We start from the raw sequence: 19445 nt of genomic DNA on the forward strand, positions 1-19445 counted from the left end.
ACTTTAATGCTGTGTCTTCATTAGTGTTCTCTTCTATGCTTCCTAAAAAGAATGTTTAAGTACTATATCCTCAGTCAAAACACACAGGACAAAAGCAATTGTTCTCTTCTAGCAATAATTAAAAATCTCAAGGGAAAAAATTGAACTTTTCCATGAAATGCTCACAATAACCTAATCATAGCTAATCTACAGCAGAGAGGTATGGATGCTTATCAGCAGGTGCATAAATTTATGGGAAAGGATGCTTTTGGCAGGAAAATTTTGTTTGGTTTTTCATTTTAATCGTCTTAGAAAATAAACTCAGGTGCTTCTGCAACCAAAAGTTAGGCTCACATTTTAGTTAAGAGCCTTAGCATATCCCCTGCTAGCACTAGCTGACCTGCTCAGGAGGATGTTTTGTCAGACAAAAGAACATGCTGATATTCAAGTGCCACTTCAGACCACAGCCAGCAGCTTTTGTATTAGTATTTTTCATTTAGGCAAAAATCTCCACAGTAAAATGAGATTTGTGCTGTGGAAGCAGCTGGTCAAAAAGCACAGCATTCAGTTTTAATAAGCATATTCAACACTGGAAAGCCTTGCACTAAGGGGGTTTGATTTTTAACCCTTTCATGCTAGCTCTAAAACCCTTTGGTCAACTGCAAAAAGAAAACTGAGTATTTATTAAACCACATCCAATACTTAAAATATACTACATGGGCTACCATTTCTCCTCATAACCTTTAGTAATTCTACTACAGGGAAAGGCCAGGGGTAGATATTTCGTAGGAGTTGTTAATCACTGACAGAAAATTATTACTTTAAAAATTATGACATTCTCAAAAATTCAGAAGTCAAGGTAACTGCAAATTAGTTTTCTGAAAGAGAACTTTTGAAAAAACAAATACCGTCGAATGAGCATTTTCAGATATCTGTGGTTTATGTGCTATGGCTGCTCAGAAACTCACACAAATATTCTACAGTACTGGAGATAAGCTCTGCAACGTACTTCTATTTGAAGTTCACTTATCACTGAGAGACTGATATGGAACCCTGGTACAAAGAAAACAAAAAGCCAAAAACCTCAAACTTCAAACAACAGCCACAACACAACAACAACCCTCCAACATTTCTTTACCTATTCTGTTTTCCCAGTGTCTCTCTTTTTAGGGGAAAAGATGAAAGAAACAGAATTGCATCAGCAATGACGGTTTCACTGAGTTACCAGAAATATCTAGCTCATTTCATTCTTTTTTTAGATAATACATATAAATTATTTATATGTTTCGCTCTGAATAATGGGGGCTGAGAGTTGCTCATAAAAAGATAAAGACAATCTGATTTAATAAGTCTTATACAGTCCACTATAGTTTCTAGGTACACATTCACAGCTAGGAAACCAAGATAAACAGATCTACAAGTCCACTTTTCACAGACCCACCCCACATCCACCAGGATCAGGCCAGTCCTAGATGAAGATTCAGACAGCAAAGGGGGACTTGGACAGCAAGCCATGCTGTACTGCTCCCAGGAAACTGAAAGTTAAGAGTATTCACGATTTTCATCTAGCAGAAACACAACACAGTTTTCTTGATATTTCTTTTTGAAATACCAAGCTGGAATATCAGCACAGATCAGATCAGCATTTAGAACTGTTTGGAAAAGTTAATTACCTATTACAACAAAGCAGTCAGGGACCAAAAAAAGCAAATTTGCACATATGAAATCCTGATATCAGTCAAGTGAATAGTGAAAGAGGGGAAACATGAACGAAATATCTCAAACCCCCAGGAATGCAGATTTATCTACCATGTCCAAAATCAAACATGTATCACTAAGACCTGACCTTCATGGGTTAAAAACAGGTTGAAAAGACACCAAGCAATTAAGCAATCTAGGCTTTCACATGGAGGTGACAGGCAGTTTCTACAAGCTCAGATTTCTACTATGACCTTCTGTTGGTGAAAGATTGCAAACGTGTACACAATTCAGCTGAATCTTCCAGAAAACAGAGGAGTTACTTCATAATTTGTGGAGACTTTCAAAGACGCAGCAATTAGGTGTTTAATGCTCTCTGACTGTCAGGGGAAGATAAACACCTAGTCATTGCTAATATTTCTGGAAATAGCCACCCCTATATTTGTTTGCATATTTCAATTTGAGTTTTAAGGAAGATGTTCCCCTGAGTACTTATCTTTCAGCCTTACGGCATTGAATATTAATAATTAATACCTGTGCCTCCTCTAGACTATATAGTATCCAAGCTATATTTATTCCCAGATTAATTAGCTGTTATAGTTAGGAGGAGATTAAGGTTCCTAAAAATTAATCAAGCTGTTTCTGCAGAAACTTTAATTTGAAAAGTTTTTGGTTTTCCAAAATGCTTTTTTCACGTAGCAATATTTTTTAACAACTTTTCTGAAAAAAAAAATCTTAGGTGAATGAAAATATAACACATTGAGTTATCTTGTAAAGGTAAATTTTAGAAACATTTTAAATGTTCAGCTGCAAAAAAATGTCATTAATACCCATGACACACTACCTTGCAAGAACAGGCCATAGATGTTTTCAGCTGTTCATTGCAATGAGCTATTGTACCCTTTATTGTAATAAAAACCCAAACAAAACTACTCAGATATAAAGCTGTAACTAGAAACAACAATCTTTTTTTTCTTTACTAACACTAAAGTGTGTAAATCAGGGAGAGAAAAGAAAAAAACTCCAGCAATTTCAAGCAGTTTCATCTCTGTCTTATGTATTTGACATTGTAGTCCACAAAGGCTGCTTTAATTGAAGGATGGCCTACACCCTCAACCCAGCTTGGCTTTATGTGTGATAGTGGCTAATGATCACCAGAAATCATTCCTGCAGGGGCTGAACTTCTTGTTTCATTGAAAGTATATTAGCAGCATGATTGCTACCCAATGGGGAAGAAAATACTTTGATCCTAATCCTAACACATTGCCAAGCATCCTGAGAGGAGATTCTTGTTCAGCACTACTAACTTCTAATCTCTTTTCCAAAAGAGGTTTCAGTAGCTCAAGAGATCAGACAGGTGCCCTCAAAGAAAACAGAAGGGTGAGAGAAAGATACACAGAAATCTTGAAGGTCAGTCATGGGATAGCTAATGAGTCTTGGTGCTTCAAGTGCCAGTGGTGCGTAAGCAAACTATCACAGATATCACTTTTGGTGCTGGATCCCAAAATATGCTGAGCATTGCCTTCTGACTAAGATTTCATTGCAACTGTATGCTGTGTTTCAGACTAGTGCAATTTTTACTTTGTAAACAGAGCCTTCACCTCTGATCAGCCCTTAAGTGGCGCTGAGTAGTCATTAGCGAGGCCAGGTGTGTTCTTGCTTACCCACAAATTCTGAGCAGCTGATGTGCTATCAGCTTTCACAGCAGAAGCTCAGAGTGAGCAAGGACACCCTGCAAGGGTAAAAGCACCATTCTACAAAGTCAATTTAACTCCACAAGCACTGATATGCTTTTGGTAAAAAACACTTCAGCCTGTTTCAACCTGTTTCAAAGGAAGCCATTTACTGAGAACATCTGAGAGGACTGAGCTTAGTCTTGATCCAGCACAGGGTTAAGAGTTTTAAGATAAAAAGCTGTGAGGAAAAAGGAAACAGTGATAGAATCAAAGAATGGCCTGGGTGGAAAGGGACTTTAAAGACTATTTTGTTCCACTTCCCATCCCATCGACAGGGACATGTGTCATAAGACCACATTGCTCAGAGTTTCATCCAGCCTGGCCTTGAACACTCCCACGGATGGGCCATCCACAGGTTCTCTGGGCAACCTGATCCAGTGCCTCAAAGCACTGGAAGAAAAGCAAAGTCTCTTATCTCTTCTAAGCCTAGAGGCTTTTGATTAAGTGTTTGGAAGAGGAGCAGTTAGGAGGGGCCAACTGAAAGTGGCCAAATACTAGGAATACTTAAATTTCCCTTGGCAAGGAATACTTACCCTAGTGCTTGGTTGTGCGTACAGTAAAACAGAACCAGAAGAACCTGCAGGTTTTACAAAAATACTGCAGGCAAGGGCTGGATTGGAAAACTGTTTAATCAACAGAAAATAGCAGGAGAATGGAGATATGAAACACTGCTAGGAAATTAAAAGAATAATTAATTTTATTGAAAACTCCACCCTATATTAATCTTGAAAATGAATATCTAATATTTTTCTTGAATGAAGAGCAAAATCAAGGTAAATTTGCTTTAGTTTCAAAGATGTGACTAGCGTGGGGTTACCACCTGCCAAAAAAAACCCAAACAAAAAACAAACAAACAAAACCAAACAAACAAACGCATATCCAAAGCTCACGGAAGTTCAGACAGAGGAATTTATTTGGTGGCAGGCAACTCTATACAGGTACAAGAGATGCCAAAGGACCTAGGGCATAATGTGTGTCTCCTTCTTCATGCCCTGAGGGCAATACCATTTTTTCATGGTTTCAAGAACTTTTATATCAAGAATATTGGCATTGTTCTGCTGTAGCAAAAGAGCTGCTCCACTGTATTTTTTTCCAAAATCAGAGCACTGATGTTATTTAGTGGCATGTTAATGAGGAAGAAACAAGGTACATCACTATCACAAACATTTATCTGGTCCAGAAAAGATAGTCACATACACTGGAGCAGAATCACCAGTTCAGGATATGATTCTGAACTGGCATTTATTAAACAAATTTCTGAACCATCACTGCTGTGTGTTGGAGTAGCTGAATTTATCCATAGTCTCTACATCAGCTGAACATCTGGCCATAAAATCTGCATATATTGATGAATACAGGAGCCACCACATTCTCACAGACAACAGGTTCACAACCAGTGGGAAAAAAAATCTTTGCTTTTAAATTATTTCATTTACAAGTTTGCTAATCTTCACACAAGATATTTAGTTAGTAATATTTCTGTTGAATTCAGAGCATACATATGTATATATTCTCTTCACACCACTAGTCATTTCTGTCAAATTTTTGTTTAGTACATAAATGCAACTCTACTAGTAAAAGCATGATGCCATTTATCTCAGCACTTAATCTCTGAAAATGGTCTGAAGCAAGCACTTAGAGAAAGAACAAGAGCAGTAGCTCCCATTGTGCTCAGTGGGCTTTTTCCACCCAGCCTCCATTATAATTTGATTTAAATCTTTGTAGGCTTTTACCAATTTGTCCAAACTCCAATTTTTAACACTTCTTCCAAATTCATGACAGCTACAATTTATTTTATTACTGCCTATGGTTTTCTAAAAACTATTTCTCAATACCAGTGACTTTACACTTAGTTTACATTAGAGTATTTCAGTTCTAAGAATTACAGGGCAACTTTTCCCTGATCACCTTCTTTAGGCTATTTTTCAGCATCTCTTTCTCTCTCATTCACTTTTTCTTATTCTCTGACTCTCTCTTATTCATTCTCTCTCACTCACCTCTTTTCCTAGATATATTATTTTTAACTCCAGCTCTGGATGAAATCCATTTCTATTCTCACAGCCTTCTTTGTTCCTTTTCCAGTTCTATTATTCTGAACTAATATGACCTGAACAGCAGACAGCAAGCAACATTGCAGCAAGAGTTCATGCAAATGCAATAACTTTTTTGATAACTCTGCCCTGGAGCATAGGTTCATATGCATGGATAAGGATTAATATTTTTATTAACTTATACCTCAGTTTCTCTAGGGTTCTGCCCATAATACTTCTGTTCTACCCCTTCAGAGAGACTGGAGATCTCCCAGACTGATCTTTTCTCCTAACTGTATGGAGCATTACTACTCCATAAAAACATAACTTCATTAAACTGAGGTTGCAAGTTTTCTGATGCGTCTTTCTGCCAACCTCCACCACTTTCATGTGGGACACATTTTTAGAAACATGTATTAAATAGCTGCTCTTGCTAAAGCAGAGATCAACTGCACCCAAGATTTGGTGACCCTTTCCAAAGGTCTCTCTGATGAAGAACTGCTGTACATTTTGTCTATAGCTCCCATTAAAAACAGAACCACTACTTCATGATATAGAAATTAATTACCAATGGACCAGAGATTAATTTCCCTTCCTAGTAAGGCATGATGCTGAACTACTCAGGTTGTAAAATTAAATAAATATCCTGCCCAGGTGAATTGTAAGTGATACACTTTGGTATACAAATGGGTCTCCCCACCACCCTTACTAGTGAAATAAATGAAATAAAATCTGACAAAAAAAAAAAAACTATATCTGTGTAGAACTGTCACCCAATTTTCACCATATTTAAGTTTGAAAGCAAAATGAGAATTTTATCTGCAATAGTTTGTTAGGGGAAAATTTGCAGGCATGCCAACAAATCCATAGTGTCCAGTGTCATCCTCTCTAAACCAGGCCATATGCTCTGGGAAAGTCAGAAAATTCCAGTGTACTCAAAGCTACCAAACAGGATCAGCTGCATAGAGAGAGTGTACTCACAGAGTAGTTTCACTAATTTGAAAGTTTTCTTTTCATACAAGCACAGAGCTAAAACCACTTCACTGCTCTGCTATTCCCAGACAGCCCTGCAGCACACCCACATGACACACATGACAAAGCATCTTTAATGATTAAGGGTGATTATGATTTCAGACATCTCCACAGTGACTGGTAAGACTTCACAGTTGCTTCAGTGTCCTACAAAGCCTTTTCATGACACTTCCAATCCACACCATGGGTAGCTCCAAGGTATTTCTGTCTAACTACCACCTCCTACTTCCACATTCAACAACAAAATCACAAGCATGTGCTCACATTGATCCACTGGAAGTGACCAAAAAAAAAAAAAGGAAATAAGTATTTTCAAGTTTAAATCATTGTTCAGGTGCCCTTCTGAAGGGATTTAACTGTATTTTACCACAAGGGAGATGAATCTCCCCTTGCACTCAAGAGCAATGGCCTCTTTCAACAAGAAATCCACTCTAGAGAAGATGTTGAACAGCAGCTTGATTCTGTCATTCTATTCTCATCTTGTATCAGTCCAAAAACACAAAGATGCTGCACAATAAACCCAAGGTATCTGGCACAGAATTAGCCATTCTGCATTTCCACAAGTGTGAGAGTGTGAAAACTGGCCTCAATATGGTACCTAGTATATGGAAAGGTACCAGGAATTATTCCTTGCAGAGGAAAGTCAGTAACAGCTCATCCGGGCACTGGTCCTATTTGAAACTGTTAAAAAGTACAAGCTCTAAATTATGGTTTTCGGGTTCTTACAGTGTATCTTACAGTGTATCAATGTCTCTATTCTCTTTAGATTTCCTGGGCAGGGTTTGGTCTTCAGTGTTTTCCTCAGTAAGGAAAATAACAGGATTCTATCCACCGATGTGGCAGCCTATCTTCATGAACCCATAGAGGAACTTAACACATGAGAACTGTATAGAATCATAAAACCACCGTGGCTGGAAGACACCTTGAACACCATCCAGTCCCATCCTTCACCCAGCACAATCACTAAACCACAACTCCAGCAAGAGATCCAGACTCTCCTAGTACACCTCCAGGGATGGTGACTCTACCACGTCCCAGGGAAACCTATTTCCTAATCACCCTAACAGTGAAAAAAAATTTCCTAATAACTATTCTGGATCTCCCCTGTCTCATCTTAAGGCCGTTTCCTCTGGTCCTCTCACTGCTGGCACGGTAGAGGACACCAGCCCCCACCTCTCTACACCCTCCTTTCAGGGAGCTGTGGAGAGTGATGAGGTTCCCCCTGAGGCTCCTCTCCTCCAGACTAAACAAACCCAGATCCCTCAGCCATTCCCTGTAAGACACATTTTCTGTTCCTTTCACCAGCCTTGTTGCCCTTCTCTGGACACTCTCCAGCACCTCAAAGTGCTTTTAGAAGTGAGAGTCCCAGGACTGAGCACAGGATTCAAGGCATGGCTTCACCTGGGCTGAGAGCAGAGGGATGATCTTAACCTGGTCAAGTTGGACCAAAAGTAGCTCCAAATGTTCCTACAGTTTGGTGTCAGGGAGAAAGGCAATGTGATCCCACATAATTGTCTCAGAAACCCACATGCAGTTAATATAGGAACACTAGGAATTCCTTTGTTCTCAGTATCATTAGACATAAAGTGGCTACTACAATTTACTGCATACTATTGGTACACCACTGACATTTTTGAATCTACACTAAGGCAAAGTTTCCCCAAATGACCATCCAAATGTGACACTAAAAGATACAACATGGTGGAGAACCTATGGTTTCTAGCTGCTAATTCAATTTGATTTTATGGTCACTGTTGGTCTCCCATAGACATAAAAGAAAATACAATGCTGCCTTCTGTTAAGAGTGTCATCCAGAGTTTGGGGTTTTTTTTGTCTGGAGTAGAATATGGAAGACTATAGAAATTTTTTTAAAGTTTATGTGTGCAAAAAATTTTAAGTATGCCCAAAATATACACACATGTTTATTTATGTAGGAAGAAAGGATTATTGTAAAAGTGGAGTTGGGGAGAGGAAGAAATATTTATTATTACTTACTTGAAAAATAATCTATAAAAACACCAGCTGTTTTCCCATCTTTCAAATCTTTTTTGACATAAGACAATAGCTCAATTTTCTACATTTTTTACACAGTCCGAAATTCTGAATGTTCTAAACAGAAATCTTGAAACATTTAATTTTAAACATCTGAAATATTGAAACAATTCATTGTTTTAATTCTCAAACTCAATCAAACATTTTGATACTCCTAAGTCAAAATGCTAGTAGCATTTTAGTAGCAAACTCTACATTTAGAAGACATTTTGGATCAATTAAAGCTGGTATTTTTGCCTGCTTGAGCTCCCTCATTATAAAACAAAAGGACTGCAAATTAGCTTTCAGAGCAACTATGGAACCTGTGCACAAAAAAAATTAAATCTTAATAAAATGGAGGCAAGCATCACTGCTAGACTATGCCAGCAGCATAAATCTGCATAATATTTCATATATATATCTCTGTGTGTGTATGTGTGTGTGTGTACACTATATAATAATATACTATTATTTCATATATCACTATTCAAAAAATCAATCAAGAATAATTCACTGAAAGCCAGAATTAAATGCATGATTTTGGCAGTTTCATCTGGAACTATTGATATAGCCTATTTTGAGCAAACACAGAGACTATGCTGTTGAATATAAAATTCTGCAACACATAAAATGCTACAACAGAGGCATTTAGCATTTCCAAGAAACTCAGCAAAGCAGCACCCATTGTGTGCTATGTACATCAGAATCAATATTGACTCTCCTAAAAAATAAATGCTTTCTTGCTTCAGCTCCTATTACATGCTGTTTGAAAGAACAGTCAGAAGATGGTGCCTAGTCTCTGTCTTTGCCCATATATAATATAAACTCCTTCCAGAAAATTATAGAGAATTCTCCCAAAATTATTTACCAACCTGGTGAAAGATTTTTTCCCATTGCCTCCATCAGGACTGTCTCAGACAGTGCAGCTCTCACTGCAGTAAGAACCACCTCCCTTGCTTAAACTTTCTTTTTCTTTCTACTTTTTCTCTCTGATGTTTGTATAACCCTATCTTCCTAGCCTTTGATTCCTGCACTAAAAGGGTGTGTCCTTATTAGAGTCACCTCATAAACAAGCTCTCCACTCTCTTTATGTTTATAATACTCCTCCTTCCCTCTTTTTGTCTTCAGTTAGGTTGATCTTCCTTGAATACAGATATCTAGATCAGAGCAGCTGAGGTCTCATTAGAGCCTAATGATATTAATACCTTCCTGCAAATAGAGTCCTAAGAGGCAAACAAAGCGTTGTCTGTTACCATAGCCACGCCATGCACTGAAGCCAGACTAGTTGGTAGTCATTTTATTCATTTTCCCCCATCCTTCATTTGTCTCTGGGACCCTGAAGTACATTGTCACACACGTTATCAACTAGCATAGCATGAACTATCGCTTTCCTTCGAAGTAATTGTGCTTGGCCAAGCCACAAGGTTTAAATTCAGAAAGCAGCTGTTGCTGAAATCCACCTACTGATCTTTGCTGAGCTGCTGCTTCTGTTCTGTGACACATCTCACCAAGCCCTAATAATGTACTGTGGAAAACCCTTGTCCCTTTCTCTTCATTGGGACCTGTTAGAATCCCACTAAATCTTGGAAATTCCTTCAACCAAATTGCAAATACACTTATTCCATGGAGCTTTGAAAATTTCTTCTACAGAACTATAGGTACTCTTACCTGTACAGTGGTGGCAGTCATATGACATTTCTGCTGTGACCCCACCACATCTTATGCTTGCTATAGCTTATCTCTTTAACCACATACCTAGGCAACTACTGATGGTTTTTTGTTAGATGAATTCCAGGCATCTAAATCCACAACTGCTAAAATAAAGACAGTGAGGAAAACGGTCACATTCCTCATAAATTCCAAACTGTAATTTCCTTAGCTTTTCACTGAGCTGCCCTGGCTTTGGCCAGACAGAGTTAACTTTTTGTGGTAACCATGAGGTGGCAAAGCCTGGAGCTGTGTGGGAGTGTCTGGATTATTATATATTCACTTCATTGCTGGCATGCAGAAATAAGGAATTCTGGGGCTTCCAGGAAGATGTTTGTGACAATATAAGGTACTGAATATAAAAATAGCTTATTTTTATGAATTGTTATATAAGAGAAGAATGTATGCTGCTTTCAACTCATCAACAAAGCATTTAAGTCTGTACAAAGAAGGGTCCCTTATAAATCATGTCTTAATTAGTAACAGAATTTAAAATAAAGAAACAGAGAGGCGTTATCAATTTGCTTGAAAACACGAGAGCAATTGTAAACCAGCTCTTAAAAGTGCATGTATGGAAATTCCAGTTTTGTAAGTCCATTTAACTAAATCCAGGTGAAGACTGGACCAGTTGATGCAACAGATTGTCAACAGCATTCTCTAGTTGTGGTATACAAAGGGAAACGAAAACACAAGGTTTTTTATGTAAGAACATAATTTTTTTTCCTCAAATTATGTTGTGCTGCTAAGCAATGTAAAATTTTAGCTTCTGTAGAATCTTCCATAAACTTAGCACTAAATTAACTATACTACGAGATGTAAACCAGCAATTGTATAGCCAAGATGATTAAGACAGTGAAGCAAATTTAGCTAGCACTATAGCTAACAGCTCTTTGAAACATGGGAACCACATATGGTATGATATAATGGGTATCACAAGCAGTTTCAGGTTTTGGAGTTTTTTCCCGAAGTATCACTATTTTAAAGCATTTTAACAAACATTTGGCTTTATTTAAAAGACCCTCTTTACTTCCACTAAGTAAAATAACTTTTCTGTAGCTTTTTTGAGCAACTGTCAGAGAAACACCCAACGGAAGTGTTTATTAAGTCTTATTTAATTATAGCCCAATTATTAGCCCAACCTAATCTTCCTATCAATTCCAAACAGGTGAACATCTCTATAACTTTTATGATTGTGAAGAATTAAGAACACTGGTGAGACTAACTGCTCATTATTTTCACTTTAAAAGGGGGGTGCAATGGAAGCTATTTGGTGTAGCTTTGCAAAGCCTTTGCAATTTTATAAGGTTGAGCTGATGGTGAAACCCCAATTCCTGTGATTTTTGACAAAATTAATTAAGGTGTAGCAAGAGTTATCCGGACAAATTATTTTTTTCATCTTCAGTCACAGATGCTTCAAACTGGTAATTGTTTCCAGACATTAATTGCCACTATATGTAGCCAAAATATTTAAAGTCACATATCTAAGTCTTAATACTGAGACTAACAGGACAACATGGTGAAGAAGCAGTTCTGAATTTCAAATCTGAGGACTTCTGCTTTCTGTGTTCACCATTTGCTCCTACTCTCATGCAATATAAGTCATTTGAAGGCACGTGGGGGTAGCAGCAGCAAATCACCTATAAAATCCAACCTGCAGAACCACCTAACACCTAGGAAAGATGACTAATTACTGTACACAAAAATGTCTACAGCACAGGCCTGAGAATTTTATTGCAGAAATGTAAAGATGCTTATAGGGAGGACCAGCCTGAACAACCAGCCTGAACAATTTGTAAAAAACTGACAAATCACATCTGTTTTCTGTATTACCAATTTTAAGTCCATGTGCCCTGTGATGGGTGAAACAGAATGACTGCTTTTACCTGATAAACGTAATAGGATTTCTTCTTACATATCCCAAAAATCATACACTAAGAGAAAACTAAAATTCCCAAATTCCAGCACACAGTCAGAGTCTAGAGCTGCTCTGTGCTGACTCTGAGTCATACCTATAATTCTTCTCTAGTTTTAGTGCCCAGAACTACACAAATCAGAATATATAATAATATAATAATAGTATGATAATAAATACATTAAGTGAGGGGGAAATTAATTTAGTAATGCCATTTTAGGAACCTTTATAGTTTACAGCCCAAGTACAAATCCTCAGAAATACATAGCTTTGCATCAGAACATACATGCTTATTTAAAAAAAAAAACATCAATTAACTTTACTTTAAAGCAAATTTAGTCAGAGATTATATACATACCCTCTGCTTCTCAGGGTCAACATATCGAATGCCAAAATAGTCTTTTTCCAACAAGCTGTAATAGTTGCAGATGTGATCGATAAGAAACTGACCCTTGGTTTCCCTCTGTAAAAAGATAAAGAAATTATACATTATGTTAAGTATTCTGAATTTGCTGTCTACAAATCTATGCAAAGTGTCAAGGAAAATGATAGATGAAATTTGTTATTATTCAGGTGATGACAAGGATTTAACTGTTTATCGTCTCTTATATAAGACTCAAAAGAGTAATGATCAATACACTCCCTGCACATTCACAGATGGGTTAAGAAAATATCCTTACTACTCCTACCTCAGGAAAACTCATGCTGCTCTAATGGCTACAAATTTATAAGACTTAATATACTACTAGCAATCATATTTCCACAGATGCTATAATGGCATAACATTTATATACAGAATTTCAAAACACTTTGTGGTTTTTTATCCCCCAAATTTGAAAGCAGATCTGAATGTGAGTACTCTACTGGATCTTTTCACAGTGGCCACAGCAAGACAGATCTAATCACTAATTCCCTCCATTAAGTCAAAGCAACAGCATAAAGAGCAAATGCCCAAATGACTGAAAGAGAATTTTTCATCTTTGTGTTGTCACTGGGTAACCACGGCCAAATCTTACTGCTACACATGGCATTTAGCTAACAATCTCATTCTTTCTTTCTGTTTTCTTCAATCTCAAGAGTGTGGGTCTATTCTTATTTATCTAACACCTAATATGGAGATCTTACACAAGTTTTCACATTTCTTCTGATCCAGCTAATGTGAAGGCTCATGTTGGGCTTTTTCCTGAAATGTGATTTGCATCAGTATTAGCATGGGACTAAAGCTGTTTTCCTGAAATAGTCCATTCCAAACAGACAAAAAGTGCTTCACTACACAGTGGTGTCAGGTCTCTGCGGTTTTTTCCCTCTGTGTGTCCACCCTTGTCCTGCACTGAGACATCTCTGCTGCAGACCAGGAGTCTCTACCCTTTGATGACATGAAACAATTTAAATTCAGCTCTTTAATGTCTACTGAATAGACACTACACAGGACATGAAGTCACTTCATATAAAAATAATAGTTAATTGTTTTTCTCCAAATTACTTCCTGAAAACTTTAATGCTATGCCTCGTTCCAGCTTTTTTTAAAGAATTTGAGAGGTTGTTTAGGCTGCAAAGAGCATGGCAAGCAAAACTGAAGGGACAGCATCTATATATCTCGTGGTACTTTACAAGGCTGGGTATTGCTAGCATATTCACTTTGCACAGAAGCAGCTGTGCCCAGACCAGCACCATGACCTGTTGGAGGTCATACTCTAGAGGGCAGAGGAAGCAATGGTCTGGGCACTGTCACCACTGTCTGGTGAGATCTACTGCTTCCCACAGGAAAAATGAGACACGCTTCAAGACTGGAGAGTTAGAAAATAATGCCATCTGTGAACTAAATTTTTGTTCTCTTATCTTTACAATTAATAAGGAATTCTCATGTAGATGCAGTTGCTTGTTTTTTGGTCTCCATCACTCAACAAACAGATAACTAAATAAAAAGCACCTCAGTTAAGGCCCTGACAGAGAGATGCATTGCCCTTTGATATACTGAGCCTCCTGCAGACGTAACCTTGCCTGCCACAGGGTCCTCCTCTCCTCCCAAATTCACTTCCAGCCACAATGGAATTGCCAATTTCTCCACAGATTTCCTTTTCCTAGGAAGAGGAAAAGAGGTGGCCACCTCTGTTTCTAGTGCTATTGTGTAAGCCACCTGATTCACCTACTCCTATCTGTCTCCACCTTCTATCTCCTATAAATTTTAGTCCTGCACTCTTCCATGCTCTCTTACTTGCCTGGAGATATCTCTGCCTTGTCTGCACATGGTGCTTCCATAATTTTTTTTCCTATTTTTAAACAGCCTTTGTCAAAGAATTTTATCACAATTTGTCTGTTCAGTTTGTGCTCATGCAACCTCATGCTTTGCACCCTGCATTGTTACCTTTTCCCATGTAACCTACATGCAACAGATTTCCTTCCAGCCTCAAGACATTAAAAAATCAACTTGTTTACTGTTAACAGTGGTAACATTCACTGGTATTTTTTTGTGCTGTACCCAGTTACAAGTATGGGCATCCTGGAGACAACATAGAGAACATTTTCCTCAAAAGGAAAAGTCCTATCAAAGTCTGAAAAATACAAAAGGAAAACTGTCACTCTCCCTGTAACTGACAAAAAAAAAAGGCATACACTTATGTGTATTTCAATTAACTGTTTTCTAACTTAAAATCTTGTAAATGTCTGGAAAGTTTTGTGACGATGAGAGACCATCGAAATATTGACAAAATTGCACGGTGACATTTCATTACAAAGGCAGTAGGTAAAATTATAAACACAGATGTGACATTTAAGTTGCATGCAGTTTTAAACTAATCTACAGCAAATTAAATAGGACTGGGAAATAACAGCTATTAGATGACTCAGGTAAAATCAAACATGAAAACAGATTTTACTGGCAACATTGTACAAAAGAAATCCATTTTTTAAAACACTGGAAATGGGGAAACCAGACCATCCATATTTTCATGTGACAACATTAGAGGGTGTCACTCTGTCCTGACTTGGCTATGTGATGTTTAAATGCCCTAAACCAGGGCGCACTGGAAGAACAGTCAGTTATACAATCTTCTACAACAAACTACTAGGGGTTCACATTCTAATCTATGAATTTTCACATTCTAATCTATGAATCTATGAATTTTAAAAGCCCTTTGCTTCAGTCACCTAAATAATCACAAATTTCAGAGTTCCTGAAGAAACTGATAAAAGCATACAGCACACATAATGTTTATAAATCCAGTAAGAACGTTCTGTTTCTAAAAGAAATTGATGCCCTAGTTTTCTTCCTTGGAAAATAGATGATGGAAACAAACCAAACAAAAAAGAGCAAAAAGCCTCCAAGCTAGATTCATGCTCTAGCAACCTTTAAGACTTCCATTGATAAATAGAAAGGACTAGTTAATAACTTCACCCTTGGTTAATATACCCCCTTCAGTTCATTACATTTCAAAAAATATTCAAGATGCACAAAAGTTGGCTAATTCAGCACATGCATAATGTAGTGAGAGTCCTCATATGAAATTGTAAATGTTCCACTATTAAAGCCTTCTGGACACCTGAAATTTTGGGGAAAAAGAAAAAAAGAGATCTTAATTGATACACAGAGGAAAATACTTGAGGTGGCACATTCCACATCAAGTCCTAATTCATAATAGGTTGTATGACAAGAAGGATGGGCAATGGCAGTTAATTTTATTTTCTGCAAACAGCAGAATAAAGAAAAATTTTCTACATTTCTCTAACAATGCTTCAAATTCTTCTGAGCTTTAGAACCTAATGATCTTTTTCTATTTATTACACATTACTACATATTACCATGCTACAAAAGAATATATTAAAACCAAATTTCATTCTGATTTGTGAAAGAATCAGAATAACACATATTAAGAACAGCTGACTACAGAGCAGGGGAATGGATTTGGGTCAGAGAATAATGAATATAAACATTGCCTGAAATTTCAGATGGCTGCCATACAGCTTTCCAATTAAATGATCCTTAAAAAAAAAGAAAACAAACAAAAAACCACAAACAAACAAAAACAATCCTTAAACCCTTCTATAGAAAAAAGTACTTTGTAGCAATTAAAAAAAAAATTTATATTACATTTTAGAATGTTTGTCAGAACATGAAAAAATTGCTTAGTAAAGAAAGCCATTATTTCCAATACCACTGAAGAATTTCAGCCATAAACAACAGGAATCTGAAAGTAATAATCAAATCATACACTTAAAATTTTCAAATATTTGAGAATTGTAGCACAGTTCGCTCAGAAGCTATCCACTATTGTCCATTAAAGAGGACATATGCAGGCAAAAACAATAGTCAGAAAAGTCTGTAAGTGAGAGCTATGGAATGTCCTGAATTGTAATCAATACATTGTGTTCAATGAAATAATACCATTAAATGAGCCACTTTTTTCTAAGTCTATTAATTCAAATATGTCCATCTATCTCAAATGAGAAATATTTTGTTCATATTTTTGTATCCCACACAATGGCTTTAAACAAAGTCCTATAATGTAGATATATTCCACACACTCAAAAATTTGGAGATTCCTATAAATAATTTGAGGAATGACTTTCTGATTTATTTAGATAAATAGGCACAAGATGAGTATGTTTTTCCCAAGGCTGTATTTGAATATCTGACCTTAATACCGCTAAAATCCCACAACAAACCCCAACACATATGTAACAGATATAATACCATGTAAATTACAAAATCCCCAAACACTCAAGGTCAGTTTGCAAATAACTGTTAAACACTGCTTTTTAAGCTGGATCAAAAGTTTTTGTTTCTATTGAAAGAAATATGTATCAAACTAAACTGGCAGCTGCGACTAAAGAATTAAGCAAAACAGGATGTTCTGTACGACAACAAGATATGAAAACAAGATCACACAGAGTCTTCCATTGATAGATCCACAGGGCAGCCTGAGTTTGTTCTTCAGCTCTAGGAACTGAGTAATAAACTGAAGAAATGCTTCTTTTTCCCTATCAGACACTCTTATTACAGCTTCCATTTCTTCAACTCTGCAAATTTATGACTGAGTAACCTAATTCCTTGGTAATTTCTCTGGTATACAGAAACTAACCCAAACAACAATTTTTGTAGCTCTTGCACAGTTTAATACATTATCCCCATCTCATGCTTGCTTTGGGGATTTCTTTTTTTATTTCAGCTACCTTGATGCAACTTAAAAAGCAAGGCAGAGTGTAACTTGTTCTAGCAATTTAACAATTCTCCAATGACGTAAAATGAGATCACAAAACCTTTCCAACTGCTTCACAAATCTGAAAATGAGAGGAAAACTACTTTTAGCAGTTTAAGGTCTTACATTTAGTGAAATGTTTTCCCTATTTGAATTTGCTTCACTGTGGAATTCTGTGTCTATTTATCTGAATGTCGTCACAAGGAAGAGCAAGAATCACAAGCAGATTAAACACAATGTTTCTGCTCTGTTATCTAACCACTGAAGTCCTGCCAGCTGCGCTTATCTCTGTCAGGAAGCCACTGACTTTACTAAGTGTGCAGAGTCATAAACACAGTATTTGTTTGTACTGGGGATTTCAATCCTCATCCCATAAGTGTCTTTACTTGTGTGAGCAGCTCCCAACAGTGACCCTGTGTGTAAAGCTGGTCACATACTTAAGTGCTTATTTATGTGTAAAGTCACACAGCAAAAAAAATAAATAAATGAAACATACCAACAAACAAAGCACAATGAAACCTACTTTTCTCTCTAAATTGATGGTAAGTCAGGGTCTCAGACAAGGCAAGCATTCTGTTTGAACTTGCATGCTTGTTTTCTTTGGTGTTCAACATATTTTGAAGTTCTATAGATGTAAAGGAATTAAATACATGTGTTGAAGAACAATCATGATAGAACAGTAGAATGAAAACTAATCCAGTCAGAAAAATGGATGAAACCATTGTGCCTCTAAGGCAAAAAAAAAAAAAAAAAAAAAAGGCTAAAAGCATTTTTATCCACTAAAAACTGAAAAAGATCATTCTGTTGACAATACATAACAATTATAAAAAGCAACAGAGCTATACTACATCTCTGACTGCCATGTCTCACATTTTTGACTTTTCTTTGGACATCCTCTACCCGTGATAAATTATATTTCTTCTAGGCTCTTCATGAGGGAAATTCCTTAAACACCAACAGGCACACATCTTCCATTTCACTGACAATTATTCCATAGTTCAGGATGGGGCCAGCTCTCGCACACAAGAGTATGGCTGTGAAAGGATGTCGGGGAGCAATCCCTGCTCATGCCCATTTTGATACAGCTATCATCACATTTACATTCATCTCCAGTGGCACAGCAAAAGAGATCACTAAGCATCACTGGATTGGGGTGTGCCCTGGAATGGGATTCATTTAATAGCCATCCTTTGAAGCTGAATAGGGAGGAGAACTAAGGGCACAGAGAAGGAAGACAACTAGGCATGCCCAAATTTCTCAGTATCCTCTAGATCAATTTTTAAGTCTTGCCTGAATAACAGAATCTGGAACAGAACCCTCATTCTGCAGCAGCCAAAGTCAGTGAGGTAGAACAGACCCAACTCTGATACAGAAAAACTGGGCCAGCCATAACCCTGACAATATCCAATGCCCTCTGCAAATTTCTTATGGCTCTTTGGATTTACAGATTCACTGAGACGACAGATGACAGCAAGTACTCACAAGATAGATACGCAGACAAGTCCTTTGCCATTTTTTGTTCCTTCTTTGGAAACAACAACAGGAATATATGAATGAATAAAATCATGCCTGTTTTACTCCTCAGCTAAAGTGGTATAGCTCTTTAAAAGGAATTCCTTCCTTCCATATTCAGCATCCTACAGTATTTTATACTATTTGAAAATACACTGGGAGTCTAGTCTAATCTAGTCTAGTATATAACATTTAACCAGAAAATTTCTTCAGTTGTAAGAGGAGCCAGTTATAATGTACTTCTTTGATTGTAGTTCAAGTCCCAAAATATAAAAGGCAACTTTTGCTGAAAGTAAACAAACAAATTGGAAATGGAAGATTTTGTTTTTGAAAACAAGTATTTATCACAGATTTTTCTTCTGTTAACAGTGACTAATTAATTATATTTCTATAAACCTAAAATGAAGCAAAAAAAAAAGGGACAATGATTTTTATGGAAAGGCATAAAACGTGACACTGCAATAAAGTAGCTGTCATTTACTTAATTATAACAGTCCTTTTCCATATGTTATTTTATACTAGTTAACTTCTGCAAAGTATATGTTTTGTTCTATATGCTAGTTACTATTTCTATATTAATTAAAAATAATTTATACCAACATTATCTAATTCT

The 19445-nt window shown here is 36.8% G+C and overlaps 1 protein-coding gene across 1 annotated transcript in view; it reads right to left on the reverse strand.

Annotated features, from left to right (window-relative positions):
- FRMD3 (FERM domain containing 3) overlaps positions 1 to 19445 on the reverse strand; it is a gene marked incomplete at both ends in the record, with an annotated part of 128055 nt that overhangs the window by 59547 nt on the left and 49063 nt on the right. The window contains one exon of the mRNA XM_084225316.1: positions 12484 to 12588. Coding sequence (XP_084081442.1) covers positions 12484 to 12588 — 105 coding nt within the window. The remainder of the gene's footprint in view (positions 1 to 12483; positions 12589 to 19445) is intronic.

The sequence above is a fragment of the Fringilla coelebs genome, assembly GCF_963513975.1.
Source record: "Fringilla coelebs genome assembly, chromosome: Z".
Classification (NCBI taxonomy): domain Eukaryota; kingdom Metazoa; phylum Chordata; class Aves; order Passeriformes; family Fringillidae; genus Fringilla; species Fringilla coelebs.